The 18,744-nt window shown below is 37.7% G+C and overlaps 3 protein-coding genes across 3 annotated transcripts in view; 1 reads left to right on the top strand and 2 right to left on the bottom strand.

Moving 5' to 3' along the window:
* The window catches only part of LOC125673130 (heat shock 70 kDa protein 12A-like), a 30,730-nt gene extending 26,131 nt beyond the window's left edge, over positions 1 to 4,599 (bottom strand). The window contains exon 1 of the mRNA XM_056160668.1: positions 4,453 to 4,599. The gene's annotated coding sequence lies outside the window, so the exon portion shown is untranslated. The remainder of the gene's footprint in view (positions 1 to 4,452) is intronic.
* Positions 4,600 to 7,961: 3,362 nt separating this feature from the next.
* On the top strand, positions 7,962 to 9,391 carry LOC125673142 (uncharacterized). Its single transcript, XM_048909523.2, has 2 exons — positions 7,962 to 8,122; positions 8,606 to 9,391. Exons 1-2 carry the CDS (start codon positions 8,068 to 8,070, stop codon positions 9,007 to 9,009), a joined length of 459 nt encoding a protein of 152 aa, XP_048765480.1. The 5' UTR covers positions 7,962 to 8,067; the 3' UTR covers positions 9,010 to 9,391.
* Positions 9,392 to 12,514: 3,123 nt separating this feature from the next.
* On the bottom strand, positions 12,515 to 14,712 carry LOC125676505 (collagen alpha-1(X) chain-like). Its single transcript, XM_056160669.1, has 2 exons — positions 14,050 to 14,712; positions 12,515 to 12,982 (listed from the first exon to the last, which is right to left on the bottom strand). The coding sequence occupies exons 1-2, from the start codon at positions 14,645 to 14,647 to the stop codon at positions 12,546 to 12,548; spliced, it is 1,035 nt and encodes a 344-aa protein (XP_056016644.1). The 5' UTR covers positions 14,648 to 14,712; the 3' UTR covers positions 12,515 to 12,545.
* Positions 14,713 to 18,744: the final 4,032 nt, after the last annotated feature.

The raw sequence follows: 18,744 nt of genomic DNA, 5'->3' as shown, positions 1-18,744 counted from the left end.
AACTTGCCAGATCCGTAGGGCAGGGTCCACTCTTTATTACCCCACCCAGAAAAAATCTCTGAGGGGGCGCTTAGCACCCGGGGTGGGGGTTAAAAAAAGGCTCGAACTGGCCACCGATATGAGATGTTAGGGCCAGTCTTGGCTTCAAAAAAAAACAACTTCAAAGTCCATCCCCAGCCCCCAAGTTGGGGATCGTGCTGCAATTTTGGGAGGGTAGGTTTACAACCATTGTCCCTCGGACCAGGGTAAAAATCCAAGTAAAAATCCAAGGAAAAAGAAAAACATACTATTAACCCCAAAAAATGAAGTACTTTTGTACTTAGACATTATTATAGGGTAAGTTGGTTATACCCCTCAGACCATCCTCGTTCCTGGGTCCCTTGGAGCCATATTTCTAGGGGTGCTGGGCTATCCCTTCCCACAGGGTTAGCCCTTAATTTTGACCCCCTATTCAACCCCTAGTTAGTTTTATCTAATCCTTTATGGGAAATCAGAGTTTAAGGGCATTTTTCGCCTTTTTAGGGATTTTGCCATAACTTTGTCCAAAAAAAAACCCTAGCGTCCCGGGGGTTGGGGCACGTTAAAACTTGGCGATTTCCGCAGGATCTAACACCCACGCCGTGCCCACACCTTAATTACTCTACCCACGGGACTTGATATTTTAATTAGGCGGGCAACTAGGGTTAGGTTTAAGAACACCATAATTAGGGTAAAGCTTATCTGGTATCCCTCAAAAGTAGGTGACTTTAGGGTCCTGGAACCCGGGTTAGTTGAGCCTTGATAATTAACTCGGTATCCCTGAAAGGCAGGTCTAGCATAGATCTCGCTGGGTGGTAAAGCTTATCTGGTATCCCTCAAAAGTAGGTGATTTTAGGGCCCAGGAACCCGGGCTAGTTGAGCCTTGATAATTAACTTGGTATCCTTGAAAGGCAGGTCTAGTATAGGTCTCGCAGGGTGGTAAAGCTTATCTGGTATCCCTCAAAAGTAGGTGTTTAGATAGCCCGGGAACCCGGGCTAGTTGAGCCCTATTAATGAACTTAGTATCCCTGAAAGGCAGGTCTGGGATAAGGCTCGCTGGGTGGTAAAGCTTATCTGGTATCCCTCAAAAGTAGGTGTTTAGATCGCCCGGGAACCCGGGCTAGTTGAGCCCTATTAATAAACTTGGTATCCCTGAAAGGCAGGTCTAGCATAGGGCTCGCTGGGTGGTAAAGCTTATCTGGTATCCCTCAAAAGTAGGTGACTTTAGGATCCTGGAACCCGGGCTAGTTGAGCCTTGATAATTAACTCGGTATCCCTGAAAGGCAGGTCTAGCATAGATCTCGCTGGGTGGTAAAGCTTATCTGGTGTCCCTCAAAAGTAGGTGATTTTAGGGCTCAGGAACCCGGGCTAGTTGAGTCTTGATAATTAACTCGGAATCCCTGAAAGGCAGGTCTAGCATAGATCTCGCTGGGTGGTAAAGCTTATCTGGTATCCCTCAAAAGTAGGTGACTTTAGGGTCCTGGAACCCGGGCTAGTTGAGCCTTGATAATTAACTCGGTATCCCTGAAAGGCAGGTCTAGCATAGATCTCGCTGGGTGGTAAAGCTTATCTGGTATCCCTCAAAAGTAGGTGATTTTAGGGCCCAGGAACCCGGGCTAGTTGAGCCTTGATAATTAACTTGGTATCCTTGAAAGGCAGGTCTAGCATAGGTCTCGCAGGGTGGTAAAGCTTATCTGGTATCCCTCAAAAGTAGGTGTTTAGATAGCCCGGGAACCCGGGCTAGTTGAGCCCTATTAATGAACTTAGTATCCCTGAAAGGCAGGTCTGGGATAGGGCTCGCTGGGTGGTAAAGCTTATCTGGTATCCCTCAAAAGTAGGTGTTTAGATCTCCCGGGAACCCGGGCTAGTTGAGCCTTGATAATTAACTCGGTATCCCTGAAAGGCAGGTCTAGCATAGGGCTCGCTGGGTGGTAAAGCTTATCTGGTATCCCTCAAAAGTAGGTGACTTTAGGGCCCGGGAACCCGGGCTAGTTGAGCCTTGATAATTAACTCGGTATCCCTGAAAGGCAGGTCTAGCATAGGGCTCTCTGGGTGGTAAAGCTTATCTGGTATCCCTCAAAAGTAGGTGACTTTAAGGCCTGGTTACCCGGGCTAGTTGAGCCTTGATAATTAACTCGGTATCCCTGAAAGGCAGGTCTAGCATAGGGCTTGCTGGGTGGTAAAGCTTATCTGGTATCCCTCAAAAGTAGGTGACTTTAGGGCCCGGGAACCCGGGCTAGTTGAGCCTTGATAATTAACTTGGTATCCCTGAAAGGCAGGTCTAGCATAGGTCTCGCTGGGTGGTAAAGCTTATCTGGTATCCCTCAAAAGTAGGTGTTTAGATCGCCCGGTTACCCGGGCTAGTTGAGCCTTGATAATTAACTTGGTATCCCTGAAAGGCAGGTCTAGCATAGGGCTCGCTGGGTGGTAAAGCTTATCTGGTATCCCTCAAAAGTAGGTGTTTAGATCGCCCGGTTACCCGGGCTAGTTGAGCCTTGATAATTAACTTGGTATCCCTGAAAGGCAGGTCTAGCATAGGGCTCGCTGGGTGGTAAAGCTTATCTGGTATCCCTCAAAAGTAGGTGTTTAGATCGCCCGGTTACCCGGGCTAGTTGAGCCTTGATAATTAACTTGGTATCCCTGAAAGGCAGGTCTAGCATAGGGTTCGCAGGGTGGTAAAGCTTATCTGGTATCCCTCAAAAGTAGGTGACTTTAGGGCCCGGGAACCCGGGCTAGTTGAGCCTTGATAATTAACTCGGTATCCCTGAAAGGCAGGTCTAGCATAGGGCTCGCTGGGTGGTAAAGCTTATCTGGTATCCCTCAAAAGTAAGTGTTTAGATCGCCCGGTTACCCGGGCTAGTTGAGCCTTGATAATTAACTCGGTATCCCTGAAAGGCAGGTCTAGCATAGGGCTCGCTGGGTGGTAAAGCTTATCTGGTATCCCTCAAAAGTAGGTGTTTAGATCGCCCGGTTACCCGGGCTAGTTGAGCCTTGATAATTAACTCGGTATCCCTGAAAGGCAGGTCTAGCATAGGGCTCGCTGGGTGGCAAAGCTTATCTGGTATCCCTCAAAAGTAGATGTTTAGATCTCCCGGGAACCTGGGCTAGTTGAGCCTTATTAAGTAACTTGGTATCCCTGAAAGGCAGGGCTAGCATAGGCTTCGCTGGGTGGCAAAGCTTATCTGGTATCCCTCAAAAGTAGGTGTTTATATCGCCCTGGATCTTGAGTTAGTTTGGTCTTAATAATTAACTCGATATCCAAAAGCAGGTTTTGAGGAATGGTCTTTTTAGTGAGTTATAATGTTGAATGAAAGTTTTGAGTTGATTTTGTGTACTGAATGAGGGGGGCGGGTAATTAAAATAATTTCTATGATTAACTTTTGATCAAAAATACCCTTCTGTACTTTCAAAAATAATTTCTAAAGATATGTTACTTTGACCACCGCTAGATATCATCAGTTTTGCTTTTAATAAGACTTCTTATTAAATATTATTTTTTTCCATGTTGCATTCGCTGTTTTATCTACTTCCTAGGGGCGAGATCGAAAGTTCAATGTCTGACAAAAAAACTAAATTCACATAATTTTTACGTCCCCCCCCCTATCCGCCCCCACAACGACCCCCTAAACTAGATATGATGAGTGTTTAAACTATAATCGATTAACAAGTAAGAACAAACGAGTATAAATAACTCTGTATACCCTATCTTCTGTTTATTCACAAATGAAAGTGTAGATTAAAACTATCAAATGTTCATTAAAATGTAATATCGTCATGTAGTTTTAACAGTCACTTGTCTTTCTCCTTTTTCGACTAATGTGTAATCGATGTCGGATGAGAGAAACTTACAGAAGTTTTAACACAACACCCCCTCCTCCCCCTAACTATTTGAATTTAGATTTTTATCCGAAATCAATCTGTTGATCTCGCCCCTTACAGTTTTTTATATCAAATTTCTTACTGTTTTTAACATCTGAGAGAATTAGGGTTTGATTAATTATGTTAATTAAATAATACTCTGTATACTTTCTATCAAATCGTATTTCTCTCCATATTGCGTTCATTGCTTTATTTATTTCTTACATTTTTAATAGTTCAGCTAATTAGGGTTTAATTAGTAATCTTAATTAGGAAAAAAAATCCCAACAATTTTCTTTGCCTTCTTTATCGTAAACACATTTCTTTACGAAATTATTCGACGTACGACTTATCTTTCTATCTATGATCAGGGGCAAGTAACTCGTGGGTCACCTGCTTTTGAGGGATACCATCTAGTCATAACCGCATTTGCTGTGAAACCTGATTGCCCCCAGACCCCCTGCCTCGGTAATATTCGAACCGAAGCTACGCCTATGTATATCGGTGTTGTGTTGTTATTATTCACGCTATAAAATCTACATGTACATGTAACAAAACAGATCATTTGATACTTACTATTAGGTGTCTACAGTAATTTTCCTTTAATCAGGTTTCACAGCAAATGCTCGTTGAACGTGTAATTCCGAGTAAATTCGAATTGAACATGTTTTGACGAGACGCGGTGTCAACTTATTTCGTTTCCATTGATATCGATACTCGGTTGTTTTAATACTAAAAAAAAAAAAAAAAAAAAAAAAAAAAAAAAAACCCAAAAACTATGGAATATGATATGAAACAGAATTGTTCCAATGATTCACTTCTTTCACCATGTAAATAGACTACATACTATATTTATTCTTTTTATTTCAGTATTTTAAAATTCAAGTAAAAAATAATTTAAAAGTAAAGTTGAACAATCACGGCTTTGAACATCATTTCCAAAATATTTCTTATTTCTATTTCCCAAATTTGATCAAAAATGCTTATTATAATTATTGAATAAGCCATTCTAGCTATTTGAGTGCATATAACTTGATATATTCAGAAATTTATAGGTTCATGTACATTGTACATGGTCATTGGAGGTTTATTGTTGTGACGTGTATCCCGAAATGTTAATTTTTTAACATTAAATACCACAATATTCAACGTCATATTAACAAAAAAGTATAGAATATATGAAAAAAAGAAAAACATTTCTAGAAAGCCTATATCCCAAAGATTATTATATTCGGAAATTATCAATATCCCAGGCTAGGCCATTTTTCATGGTTCGTGGGTCATGTTTTTTTAAATCTAAATATTCTGATTTTTTGGTACTTTATTAATTCTTCATTATCCAGGTAAACTCTACCTGTAATCCCCTTAGATGTCCCCTCAATCCCTTTACATAATTAAAAGTTTTCAGAAAGTCGACGTTCGGGGAATACCCCAAACTATTGTGTATGATTTAATTGTTACCCCCCCCCCTTCCATATTCCCATTGTTATTGAAGAAGTGTATTGATTTACTGCTCTCTCATTGAAATAAAGATAATTTCTTATTACTGGTGCATTGATGTTTTAGACAACTCTTCGTTCAGTTGTTGATATACAGTGTGTATTAAACAATTTAGTTTATGATATCATTAAGTCACAAATTAACTAATGATAAGGAACAAATTTTGAAGGTCCATGTTATTTCCCATTCAAGTTTTATTTACGATATATATTATCAATAGCATAACTAATTCAAATATTGTTTTTCAATTCATTTGAATTAAAGATATTGTTCATTTAACATTGTGCTCAATAATTCAAAAATATAATTTTAAAAATGCATCTCCTCGATGCAATATTATTTATTGTGTATACTTATTATGATTTCGTCCTCTTATGCGGGCGTTCATCTAGTCGTATGTATATTATATGCAGGGGCGGATCCAGGAATTCCGGTTACGGGGGCGCAACTTTATGAGGCAGGGGGTCTGGGGTCTGGATTTTACAGATTTTATTTTATTTTATAAAGATTTTGTCATTTATTTCTCCGGGAGTGGAAGAAAGCATTGCTTCTTTTATCGTTTAGTATATTTTTCTAAACAAGAGACAACAATTTACCTTAAATTTGAAAATTTAAGGTAGGCGCCGGCTGCGCCCCCCCCCCCCCTAAATCCGTCACTGATATATCAAAGAGATACCTCAAGAACAATGGTTCCGGGTTTTAATCATTTAAAATTTGTAAAACAGATCTATCTTACACAGTGCATCATCTTTTAACGACACCTGCTGTTTCATTCATTGAAATATATGTCGATACATACTCGTATGAAGTTATAACTATGAGGTTTGGTGATGTTCAATTCTAAAAATACGAAAGGTACTGACTTAAAGATTGTCATTTCATATCATTTTCCTATGTATCCAGAAGACACTTTCGGCTCGATTAATACTTCAGATATAGCTTCATTATAAGGGGAAAAAATCTCGATTGATTTTGGGGTCAGAAGGTTTAAGGTCACTAGAGAACTTCATGAGAAAAACAACATTTTTAGGGGAAGCTCCACCTTACGATATTCACTTGTTTCAACATTATACCTGGTAAAATAAGATTTAAAATAAATGAAAAAAAACTCGTGTGTAACACGAGAGATGCAAAATGTTTGGTGTCTACTTTTATCCCTATAATCCGAGCATGTGTGTTATATGTACATCCTTTTGGTCGCCCTTACCATTTCTGCATTTCATATTCATGTATTTATTTGCAAGTTTGTTGTTGCGTGGGTTTTTTTTGGGGGGGGGTGTATTTTTATTATTATTTTTTTACTTTTTTCAGGTTTTGGGCAACCGCCAGAGATATTCAACTGTATACAACCAAAAGTGTCGTGGCTTTATAATATAGAAGGATTGTTATCATGGGACTCGTGATATTTTTTGGCCAAATATTGATGTTAGAAGTCTGCCATGCATAGACTTTTCGTTATTTTCCTGGGCCTGGGCCCAGTAATTGGAATTCTGGCATTTATCGTTTACCTTGAACTTGTTACGCCATACACTATTGAGAAAGTCGCTGCAGATCATTGTTTTTGCATACCATAATCATCATTCTGTATCGTTGTCATTGTGCATGTAACCAATTAGATTCCGCCTCATTAACACGTAAGAATTACTATGTCAAACCTTATATTCACTTCATTGTTGTGTATAGTCACTTATTCAAGACGTTCATATTACTGTTCCATGGATCGTTGGATTTATATAAAAAGCCATGACAAAAACTGCCAGTGTTCGTGATTTATTGCGTCTGCATAACTGATTAATGTTTTAATTGTCTAACTGTAAATATGAATAGAAACAAACAAAATTTTGCATGACTTGCTGTACTTAATAAATTTCTTTAAAAGTCAGATTCTGACTTAGGATATGTAAAGCATGATACATATTGTGTTACAATTTTATCGGAAATAGTTCTGAGAGCAGAGCGGAAAACAATTAGTCCTGCAGTTTATCACGGTCGTCTTCCTAAAACCATAAACAGTACATACGGTCAATAATTAAACAGATCGGAGCGTGTTGTCGAATATCTTAGTTACCTCCCTTGAATTTGTTAAATGTAGCACCATTACTGTGTGAAGAGAACAACTTTTTGAATTACGAATGCGAATAGATTTGAAGACTTGTGTCAGTATTAGATAAAGTTTGAATTAAATGAGATAGCGATTAAAAAAATCATCTTCATGATTGAAATAAGGGACGAAAAACAAACAAACGAAAAACAGAAAAGAAAAAAAATCAGTCATTCACAATCTATAAAAACAAAGTCATTCGAATTTATTATAGTGCAAAAACGTTTCCTTTCATTGATGTATTTTCATATGCAGATACGTGCTCATATATGTGAGATATTATATAATTAATGTCACATTCATCACAAACAAGAAAGGTTTCTCTTTGTATGGAGATAAGTTGGCACTAAAATTTAAATAAAACAGCCACAAAACTGTACAGACTGCTTCAGTCTTACAACGATATGTCATCTTCAATGAAAATCAAGCCAAAAAATACCAACAGTTTCTGTATACAAAATTGTCAGAAATCTTCATTATGTAACCATAAAACCACAGCAAGACAATGGTTTTTGTTAGGGAGTTCCTGACAGATAGATGACAGGAATACATTAATTCACAATCTCTCGTTCCTCACAAGATAATTGACCATGGTGAAAGAGACAGCCGCCGTTCTTATATTAGGACTACTCTGTGTAAAATATGGTAAGGCGTTCATATATTTTTATAATTTCTTGATAACGTGAATAATTCTACTTGTACATTATGAAAATGGGATCTTAAAAATATCCTTAAAGGGAAAGAGTTCATAACTAAGCTGATAAATTGTATTTGCCATTATGTATTTCGTTCAATTATAAAACAATGTTTTAAACTGTTTGAAATGCATCATCGTCTAAATAATTATGAAATAACGAAATCTATTATACCGGTACATAAACTTCATATGAGTTAGAAATTATCAATGGTATAAAAATGTTAGAATCCAAATAAATACATGTATATACTCCATCGGCTTTGTGATATGTTTATCATACTACTATTTGTGTAGATTTTTTTTTATTTTTGCCAGATCTATATTGTGACATACATGTATCTACATTATCTGGGTAAATATATATGGTTTTTGTAATGCGAACATGATTTTGTTAATAATATAAATCCATTTATGATTTTTTACCCTTTCAGGATTGGCCCAATCTCCACATGTCTGCGCTCATGCCGACATGTGTACAACTGACTCTCAGTGTGGCAAGGGGCGTACATGTTTAGACTATGGGGATCACAAATGCTGCTCAGATTCGAATCAATCAAGCGGAACCAAGTCAGAACCACCTACCGGAACACCGTCCCCTCACGTCTGTGATCCAGCTGATGTATGTACCAAAACAACCAATTGTGGTAGCGGCCGAACGTGTGTGGACTACGGAGACCATTCCTGCTGTACAGCAACAAAACCAAGCCATTCTAAAGTCCACGTGTGTCCACACAAAGACATGTGTAGCACTAACGGGGATTGTAGAGGTCATGGCCGATGGTGTAAACGCTACAGTGATCATGGCTGTTGCACCGGGGGACACGGTGGCCATTAAAACCATTTACTTGTAAAAGTTTATCAAAAGAAAATTATGCAAGGAATACACAATGAACAACACTCTTGAAAATATAATCATATATAAATGGTCAATTTATTTTACCAGTTAAAATCCTATGCTACATGTTCATGTATCTTACATGTCAACTGTTTCTGATAGCATATCAGTGATAATGTTTTATTAATTTCGCCATTTGTTTGTATAATGTATGTATGTTTCGAACATTTTGTATCGGTAATATATAGAATTATTGCATTCGAAAAAAGTAAAAGTAAACTTGGTCACTTTGTTTCCCACTGGCTTAGAACCTTTATTTAGATTTGATTTGTTCATAGATTCTAATGTCATTATTCCTGCAGCAGATATATTTTTTAAAGTATGTTATGTTGTTTGACAGGATTGCATGGTACCTGTCAAGAACCATGCTGAGTGTGTAAACATTTGGGCAGTAAACAGTCATAGCAAATTAACACCATGATGATACCTGTGCAATACATATGTAAATGAAAAAAGACACATTGATTGACTCCCAGGTACATATAGAGTATCAAACCTCACTGAATTAAAATTCAACATTTGAAGTGCATGCAAGAGTGCAAAATGTAAATTGATGTTTTGCGTTTCGACAGTCTAGGCGGCTTATTGTATTAGATTTCATGCATGACTACAATCTAATTAAACGAGTTTTGTGTTCATAAAAATGTTAATGAACGAGTCTCAGCATTTTATCCATTGACGGATTGTATTTGCAAACTGATCGACAACAGAATTTGCAAAATGCTGGCTTTAAACGAGACTGTTAAACCTCCTGTAATATCAACTTATTTGTCAGTAGTCCGACGTCATTCACACAATGATAATATACAGAACGTGTAATCGCCATCGAATCAGTTGACATACAGGTGATAAGGGAATATTGCTTCACAAATATTGGAAGTTAACGATGCAGAAGCTCAATTCATTTCCTTTGTCATAAAGTTGTGATCTTGGTTTGCCACTAACATGTATTTTCTATCAAATATCCAAATTAGAAGCAGATCTGGAAGACTAAGCGGTGTCTTTGATTTCAAGTTCCACAGGAGTATAAAACTCCTTCATGAGTAACCATCAAATATAAGGTAATTCCATCCGAGGGCAGTAAAACCCGGGGTTTTATGGGGAAGTTTTACCGCTTTTCTGCAAACCTGAAGATGGAATTACAAGAACATTTCATGGTTACTTATTAGAGAACATTTTCTCTCATATCTCGGGGGGGGGGGGGGGGGGGGCTCTTTTTTCTTGTGTCCAGCGGCACTTTATTGATTTTAGAGTATGAATGGTGAAGATAACGAACAGTGATCAATCTCATAACTCGTATGAGTACTACAAAATAGAGAGTTGGGAAGACACGAACCCCAGGATATACCAGAGGTGGAATTAGGTGCCTAGGAGGAGGAAACATCTTATGTCAACTGGTCACACCGGCCGTGCGCCCTATATTTCGATCAAATACCGGTAAACGGAATAATCCCGTAGTCATAATCAGTGTACCAAGAATGGCCTAACAATCGTTATGCAACACATCAGCCAGCATTTGACCCAATGATAGGTTGTATTGACAAACTATATCATTAAAACGACCATATAATATGTGAAATGTTGACTTTAAACGAGACTGTTGAAACTCCTATAGCATCAACGTGTTTGTCAGTAGCCTGTCTCGATTTAAAGGCTGATCATACGCATCGAATCAGTTGGGATATATACACACGATATGCAGGTGATAATTGTATATTGCTAAATAAATACGAGAAGCTGACGATGGTTGATTGTATATTGTTGACGTCCCTCTCGAGACTTTTCGTTCATATGGAGATGTCACCATTGCCAGGGAAGGGCCTCAAAATTTAGGTATATGCTCGGCGCTTACGACCTTTGAGCAGGGGGGATCTTTGTCGTGTCACACCTGCTGTGACACAGGGCCTCAGTGTTTGCGGTCTCATCCGAACAACGCCCTATTTAGTCGCCTCTTACGACAAGCAAGTGGTACTGAGGATCTGTTCTAACCTGGATCGACGATGAAATCATCCTGTTTGTCAAAAAGTTGAGTGGTTTATTTGCCGTTAATATCTATTTTAAATTAATTATCTAAGTACGTAATAGATGTAGAGGACGCTGTGGTGCCATTTATTTCGAGTTCACAGGGGTATATCGAATTGACATATTAAGAACATTATCATTGTTAATAAATGAAACGTCGTCGATATATCTAAATGCCGAATTGAAGGCCACAGCAAGGGCTTTTTTCTTCTCACGTAGAAATTTTTGAATAAATTCTGCTTCATAGGAGTGTAAAAACAGTTCAGCTTACAAAGGAGCACAATTCGTGCCCATGGGAATTCCAACAGAGTGTTGGAAAATCTGATCACCAACGACCACGAATATATTGTCAACGAGGAACTCCAGTATATTTTTTATTTCAACTTCAGAGTACATGTGCGTGGATTCAGAGTGGCAATTGGATGAAAATGAGTATCGTTATTAAATAAAACGTCGTCGATATATCTAAATGTCGAGACGGAAACAAGAAATGTTTTCTTCTCATATCAAAGCTTTTGAATAAACTGTTGCAGGACCTGATCACTAAAGACTACGAAGATACATATATTGTCAATGAGGAACTTCAGCATATCTTTTATTTCAACTTCAGAGTACTTTGAGTGGAATCAGAGTGGTGTTCGACGAAGTAATACTTTGGATGACTGATCACTAGATACGAATATTTCCTTTTTCCATTTTTGTTGAAGAAGCAACTGCCTATGATGTCAAAAAGTATAGTCTTTGATTTATCGTGAAGAATTGTCATGTAAAGTGATGAAAATCCATACGTTTTGATGTTGTTAATTAAAAAGAAGTTTTGCGATTTAAAATTTACTAAAAGTTCTTTATAATATTTAGAATCTACATTTGATTTACACCACTTCTGGTATATGTTGTGGCACAGTCCGTTTTCTCCTTCAGAGCTGAACTATTACTTTACTTGATTGTAGATCGTTTGAAATGTCCCTCTACAAATTCTTTCACTCATATGGAGACGTCACCATTACCGGTGAAGAGTTGCAAAATTTAGGTCCATGTTCGGCGCTAACGGCCTTTGAGCAGTGAAGGATCGTTCCACACCTGCTTTGACACGGGACCTCAGATATTTGTCGATTTTTGGCAGTTTTTACCCCGATCTAAAGGCCCCAGGGCTGCAGGAGTCCCAAGATTTACAATATCCCCCACTTGTCTCAAAGATGCTTCATACCAAATTTGAAAAGAATGGTAGCCATCCAAAAGTTAAAATGTTCAATTGTTAACGCATGACGGACGCTGACCAATTGTAATACTAAATAGGTCACCAGTTTTTAATCACGAGACCTAAAATGTGTGTAACCAACGCCGAAGAACAGTCCATCATCTCTAGATATATGTACTTTTCATTATCATAATATTTCATTCAAATGAGTGATCAAATGTAAGATTTACATTTTGAATGCTTTAATGTAATGATATCAGAATAGTTTCCATCCATTGAAAGACGATCGCGAGTCTGGACCACTAAAGAGATTACCATTGTGACCATTCAATGGATGCGTGCGAACAAAAACCACATCTCCCTGGTTGACCTCCACCACCACGATTCCTGTTGTAGTTCTCACATCTGTCGCACCATAAGCCGATGTATACGCTCCGCCTACAGCATTAGCATTGACGACAACATGGGAATATATATAGCCCTCGGCTTTACAATAAAGGTTCCAAGTAAAGACATAGACGCCATGTTGTGGAGCAATGAAAATTCCAGAGAAGGGATTGTAATGATTGCCGATGTTTGTCACAATGCTGTCAAATTTAATGGTGTGGTCTTTTGATAACTCAGTCTCACGTGTTGATACGTATGCTGTAAATGCAACACCACCAGGGGAAACACTCTGTGACCTTTGAAGTCCTGAAAAGAATGATACACAGAATATTTACATGTATACATGTAGACTGATCCATAAGGAAAATGGGGTGTTTTCCTTAGTTCAACATTAGGCCATCACATATTGCACACATGGATATATTGCATAATCGTTAGTGTGAGTCTCGTCTTCGTCGATGTATCATGCATATCTATATCCCAGAAAACGTTATCCAAACAATATAATATTATATTCAAAAGCTATAATATAAAACAAAGAGATACTATTTCAAATTAAGAGCACTATATAAACAGATAATTATGTCCGTTTTACGTAATGAATTTACATAAGTGTTTTCTTTGATATTTGTAAACAAGCATCACATGGACTAGTTCATTGCTGATTAGCGGGGTTGCAATTTAAGATATACTCCTTCTAGGTACCTGATTTCACTTCTGGTATATCCAGGGGTCAATGTTTGTCCAACTCTCTATTTTCTATTCTTTATAGGAGTTGTGAGATTGATCACTGTTCGTTATCTTCATCTTTTATACTCAATACCATCCTTGACTCCATGCATATCAAAAATGCATGAATTACTAGAGCTATACATTAGGCAATATATGGACTAGTTCAGTGCTGTTTACAGGTGTTGAAGGCTAAGATATAACGTGCCTGTTTCTGCAAATAGCGGCGACATATCTGCATATAGTAAAACAAATTATTCTAGAAATTCATTGACTCAATGTTAACTGCGAAAAATAAGGGAAAATAAAGCAACTCTAAACTCATTTTTTAAAGAAAAAAACATACCGTATATCTTTGAGATATACAGTGATTCGTTTTCCGGAAATGTTTGAAAACGTTCAACTCGCAGCAGGAGTAAATTCTGTACTTTGATTTTACTTTAGCAAGAAGATTCTACTGCTATGTCGTCCCCTTTAGAAGTTACCAGCATTTTTATGGACGGCAACAATTGAAGAAGGAAGAATATGTTTGTATATTTGTAACACCCCCCTAATGCTTTGTCGGTACTCTCGTCGCAAGATCAACCCATTACCAATTCATACATGTAGCATTAAAAAGGTATCAATGCCAACGAGAATCTCACCGCGTTTTTCCACTACCACGTTTGGTACATCATCCATTTGTGAATATCCCTGAACTGGCACCTCGTGTTTGATTTTGGTCGTCGGAAGCTCTCCTTTTGTTTCTGAGAAATCCTCACCATTTGATGAAGACCTTCCAAAAGGGTTTGGTGGACTGTCATTTTCATTAGCGATTTCGATTTGTTTCGTCTGCTTTTGTGCATTTCTGTTAAGAAATGTCTCCCATTTTGAACTTTTCATTTCAAACACTCGATTATTCATTTCGACAGTTGCTAGTCTGGTTTCTTGTTTTTGGTTTTTACGTTCTAATTCTGAGACTCTAGCTTTAAGGAGGTGCATTTGTCTATTGGAGTCAGTTAGAGCTTCCTCAAGGCTTACTACTCTTCTTTCCAGATCCCGTTTTTCTTTTTCGAGCTTCATCTTTAACGCATCCTTTCCACTGTTTCCTAAACCGTTGTTAGCAAAAGCCTGGTCTTCAAGTTTTAATTGAAGACTATCAAATAGATTCTCAAGATTCTCAAGTCTTTCGTCACATGTTTTGGCTAACGTTATTTCAAGAAAAGTAAACACCAGAAAAACACGGAACACGAGTAGAATCATGTCTGAACGCCCTCTTAAAAACAGACAGACAGAGTATTCTCAGACTGATAAGCGTTGATATCTATACAGTACTAGTGCATTCAGATAGTAATATGGTCATGACGGTTGATCTCAATGATATGCATTACAGTGCAAGTCATCAATAATATTCAAGCTAAAATATGGAATTATATGTATCTGATCTAGAACCCCAGCATGTCAAGAGAAAAGATTCTGATGTAGTTTTGTGACATATAAGCCACATATGGTATAGTCTGGTTTGCAGTGCCATGTTTATCATAGCAATTTTTTGTTGTAGTACGATTTCTTTGAAAAAAAAGTCCCCTTATAGTGAGTTATATAAGTATTAGGGGAGGTACATGTATAGTGACGGGGAAGGGAACTGTTTTTACAGGAAGGTCATATAAGACTTATCAATACAGGGGACTTAAAAATTGTTCATATGACAATTCTCTCTGCCCAATCGTATTATTTTATATGTTCATAAAAAATCAATATCAAAATCATATACAAAATATCTAACACCATATTCCTAACCGAAGTTTGTCATTAATCAACATCACAATGTATAACTACACATTTATTTAAACTACCAACGACTTTCACATAAAGTGTATGATTTTTAATTCTGTATGAAATATTCGGGAAGTAAAACTTCAGACTTTAGAGGGTCTCGATCTTATCGCTGTCCTGTGTCAACTTGCCTGCAAATACATAGAGGTTTATCTATTTCCATGCGCATATGGAATCTGTAAGAAGGAATCTTTTGTGACATTTTATATGCATCTACAATACAGAATATGGAAATACAGCGTGAAAAAAGAGACGGATCTCGTTGAATTCTTTAAAGAGGTTCGCATTTGAGATCTGGAGTAATGTAATTTTTAGGGGAAGTGTGTTTTCGATTTCTACATTGAAGGAGAATTAGGAAATTAAAACTGGGGTCGCATTGCTTGTTGCATGTATTGAGCTACAGTGTTCTAAATTGATTCAAGATTTATTCAATTATACTTGATTTGTCTGCTGGTGTCAACACAACATAAGCAACACAAATCAATCATTACATAAAATTGATTGATTGAATATTGTTTAACGTCCCTCTCGAGAATATTTCACTAATATGGAGACGTCACAACTGCCGGTGAAGGGCTGCAAAATTTAGGCCTATGCTCGGCGCTTATGGTCATTGAGCAAGGAGGGATCTTTATCGTGCCACACCTGCTGTGACACGGGACCTCGGTTTTTGCGGTCTCGTCCGAAGGACCGCCCCATTTGGTCGCCTCTTACGACAAGCAAGGGAGTATTGAGTATCTATTCTAACCTGGATCCCCACGGGACTCATTACATAAAATAATTATATGATCATGTCCTCTAACACTACAGATAAAAAAGTTTAATTTCTAAAATTTAACATTATTTTCAAGCTCCTATCTCAGAATTTAGAATGGAACTAAAAAAGTGGGGTTAAAGTTCAAATTTTTAAGTTATTTGCAAAAATACTGAATTTTTCTACAATTGTTTTTGTATGAATTGTTCTTTTTTATTGGAAAAATATCAAGCAAATTAATAAATAACAACATTTGATCTAATTCCAAGTCTCAATTACTTATGTCATTTATGAAACTGAAATACACGTATTGGAGTTTTAAAAAACAACAAATTGTTATATCATATAGATTAAGAAGTTTTTGATTAATCAATCCTTCCGCCACAGAATGTAGTCCCTGCCAAACTCTTCAAAATTCTAATTTACACAACTGGATAGGGTTTAGTAATAGATGTAGCATATGTTTGCACCAATGGGATCAGTATTGAACCAGTAAATACTTAGTTGTAGCATCCTGCGCAGTTGTGCTCAAAAGTTCAGGAGCGTATTTCCTTAAAGGTGGAATGTATGAGGATAACTACATGATCCGCCTATTCAATTAACACGGGGTCGTAAATAATGCATTTTGACTTCAAATTTAGCTTCGATGTTCTTTCTTTCAAACTAAACAATTATAACCAACAACAACATATCCCTTTTTCAATTTAAATGATTGCTGAAAATAAACAAAATTACCCAAAGAATTTAAACTGCTCAAAAGGTAAAAACAGGAAGCGTATAGATCATATTGTTTATACTTATTTTAAGAAACTCGTGAACTTGAGTGTTTGATGTTTTCGAAAATTGGGCCAATCAGAGGATGTCCATCACACCCCTGTTTTAGGCACCTGATCCCAAATCAGGTATCTCAAGGGGTCCGTATTTGTCCAACATTGTTTTGTATTCCTTATAGGAGTTATGAGATTGATCACTGTTCCCTTTCTTCACCTTTCAGCTTGTATCATTCTTTCCATGGTGAAATCATACTTCATTCGAAGTGTTTTAACGAGACATGAAATACAATTTTAGCTTAAGAAGCCACCTTAAAGACTTACGTCATCATTTTCCGCACTTTATATTTGACCGTTGAAATTGCTACATACAATTAGATTATCTGCACTCAAAGCATTTTTGCTGACCCATGATCACATTTTTTGTAGATTTTGTAGCTTTTGATTTTCGGGGTTTTTTGGGGGGTGGGGGTGGGGATGGTGGTGGACGGTATATAATAATCTACCAAACTTAGAATTTTATGAGATCTAGAACATAATTTTGTGGCTTACCAGTAATTTTTTACCATAAATTGAATCAATGTGTTTAAATGCTTCAATACAAAGGGGCCTTCATGGCCGAGTGGTTAGAGCATCACGTTCAAAATCGCGGCCTCTCACCTCTGTCGGTGCGGGTTCGAATCCCGCTCGCGCCGGTAAGTGAGAAAGTTCCCAGTTTACTTTCGGAAGGTTGGTGGTCTCTTCCCAGGTATATTGTGTCTGGGTTCTCTCTTCCACCAATAAAAACGGCGCCACCAGATAACTGAAAAATTGTTGAGTGTGGCGGAAAACATCAATCAATCAATCAATCAATACAAAGATTTTCTTTAAACAATATAGATACACTTATGCTATACACAGAATTAGAGAAGTTATGCGCGTGAATCTTAAATCCATGTCGTTGTAAATTATTACTTTATTCTTTTCAATAAAATTACCGGGTATATCAAACTTTGCATCTTTAAGTAACTCATATACCAACTTCCCTTTTACCATAAACTCGAGCAATTAAGGAATAGAATCAAATAAAGTTTGAAGACATTGTCAAGTTCAGATTTAAACTTGTATATAGTTCTTATTGATAATCACCCATGATCCTTTCCATTTTTCTTTTCCCTTGAATTTCTCCTTGAATAGGGGATTTTCGAGTTCTTCCGTTCCGTGCATATTTTGTGTTTTAGAATCTACCTAAGTCACGTGATTTGGCGATTTTTTTAGGCATGCTTTCTTCCGGTTTAGCTAACAATTAGACGAGTTCGTTCATTTATTTTACTCAATGATTTTGATACCGAATTTAAGTACCAGTGCCATTGGTGTGTGGCAGAGGGATGTAATACGGATTTACTCAAGAGGGGAAAACAGGCACGTAACATAGTTCTTCAGGGAAGGGGGGGGGGGTGAGAAGAGGCCTTCAGGCTTCACACTACTTTGTCTAAAATTCTTGACAACAATAGATAAATATATCAAAACAAACAAATCCTAACATGTTCTTTTGACTAATATTTAAAATCTTTCAAATTTGAAATGCATGGATGAAGGTTAAGTAGTGACATACGACTTATTATACCTCAATATATATTTTTTCACACCTTTTAAAATTCAGGAGGGGGGGGGGGTTGAATGATTGATTGTTTTTACGACTCGTCGAGGAGTTTTCACTCATTTTAAGACACCAACAGCTTTAGGTTAAGTACCGCAAATTTAGACCCATGCTTAGCACTCAGGGCCGTAGCAGTGAGGGTTCCTTATCGTGCCAACGCCGTCGGGGGGGGGGGGGGGGGGGTAGCGTATCATGTATATTGCATAAGAATCCCGCTCCCCCCCCCCCCCCCCCCCCCATTCTGATCACTTGAATCGTAGGGAGAACATATTATGGATTCACGATTCACTTCATAAATTGCATTCGTACCATTCACTTCTGTCGCCATAAAAAGTCGGAAGGGGGGGGGAGGGGGGGGGGG

Source organism: Ostrea edulis, chromosome 3 (assembly GCF_947568905.1).
Source record: "Ostrea edulis chromosome 3, xbOstEdul1.1, whole genome shotgun sequence".
NCBI classification, from domain to species: Eukaryota; Metazoa; Mollusca; class Bivalvia; order Ostreida; family Ostreidae; genus Ostrea; species Ostrea edulis.
The sequence above is the reverse complement of the archived record's forward strand: the minus strand, read 5'-3'. Positions and strand labels throughout refer to the sequence as shown.

Excerpts from the sequence above, each read along its gene's own strand:
- LOC125673142 (XM_048909523.2), top strand. The coding sequence starts at position 8,068 with ATGGTGAAAGAGACAGCCGCCGTTCTTATATTAGGACTACTCTGTGTA. Across the intron at positions 8,123-8,605 it reads ACTACTCTGTGTAAAATATG|GATTGGCCCAATCTCCACAT; the intron begins GTAAGGCGTTCA and ends TTACCCTTTCAG.
- LOC125676505 (XM_056160669.1), bottom strand. The coding sequence starts at position 14,647 with ATGATTCTACTCGTGTTCCGTGTTTTTCTGGTGTTTACTTTTCTTGAA. Across the intron at positions 12,983-14,049 it reads CGTGGTAGTGGAAAAACGCG|GACTTCAAAGGTCACAGAGT; the intron begins GTGAGATTCTCG and ends CATTCTTTTCAG.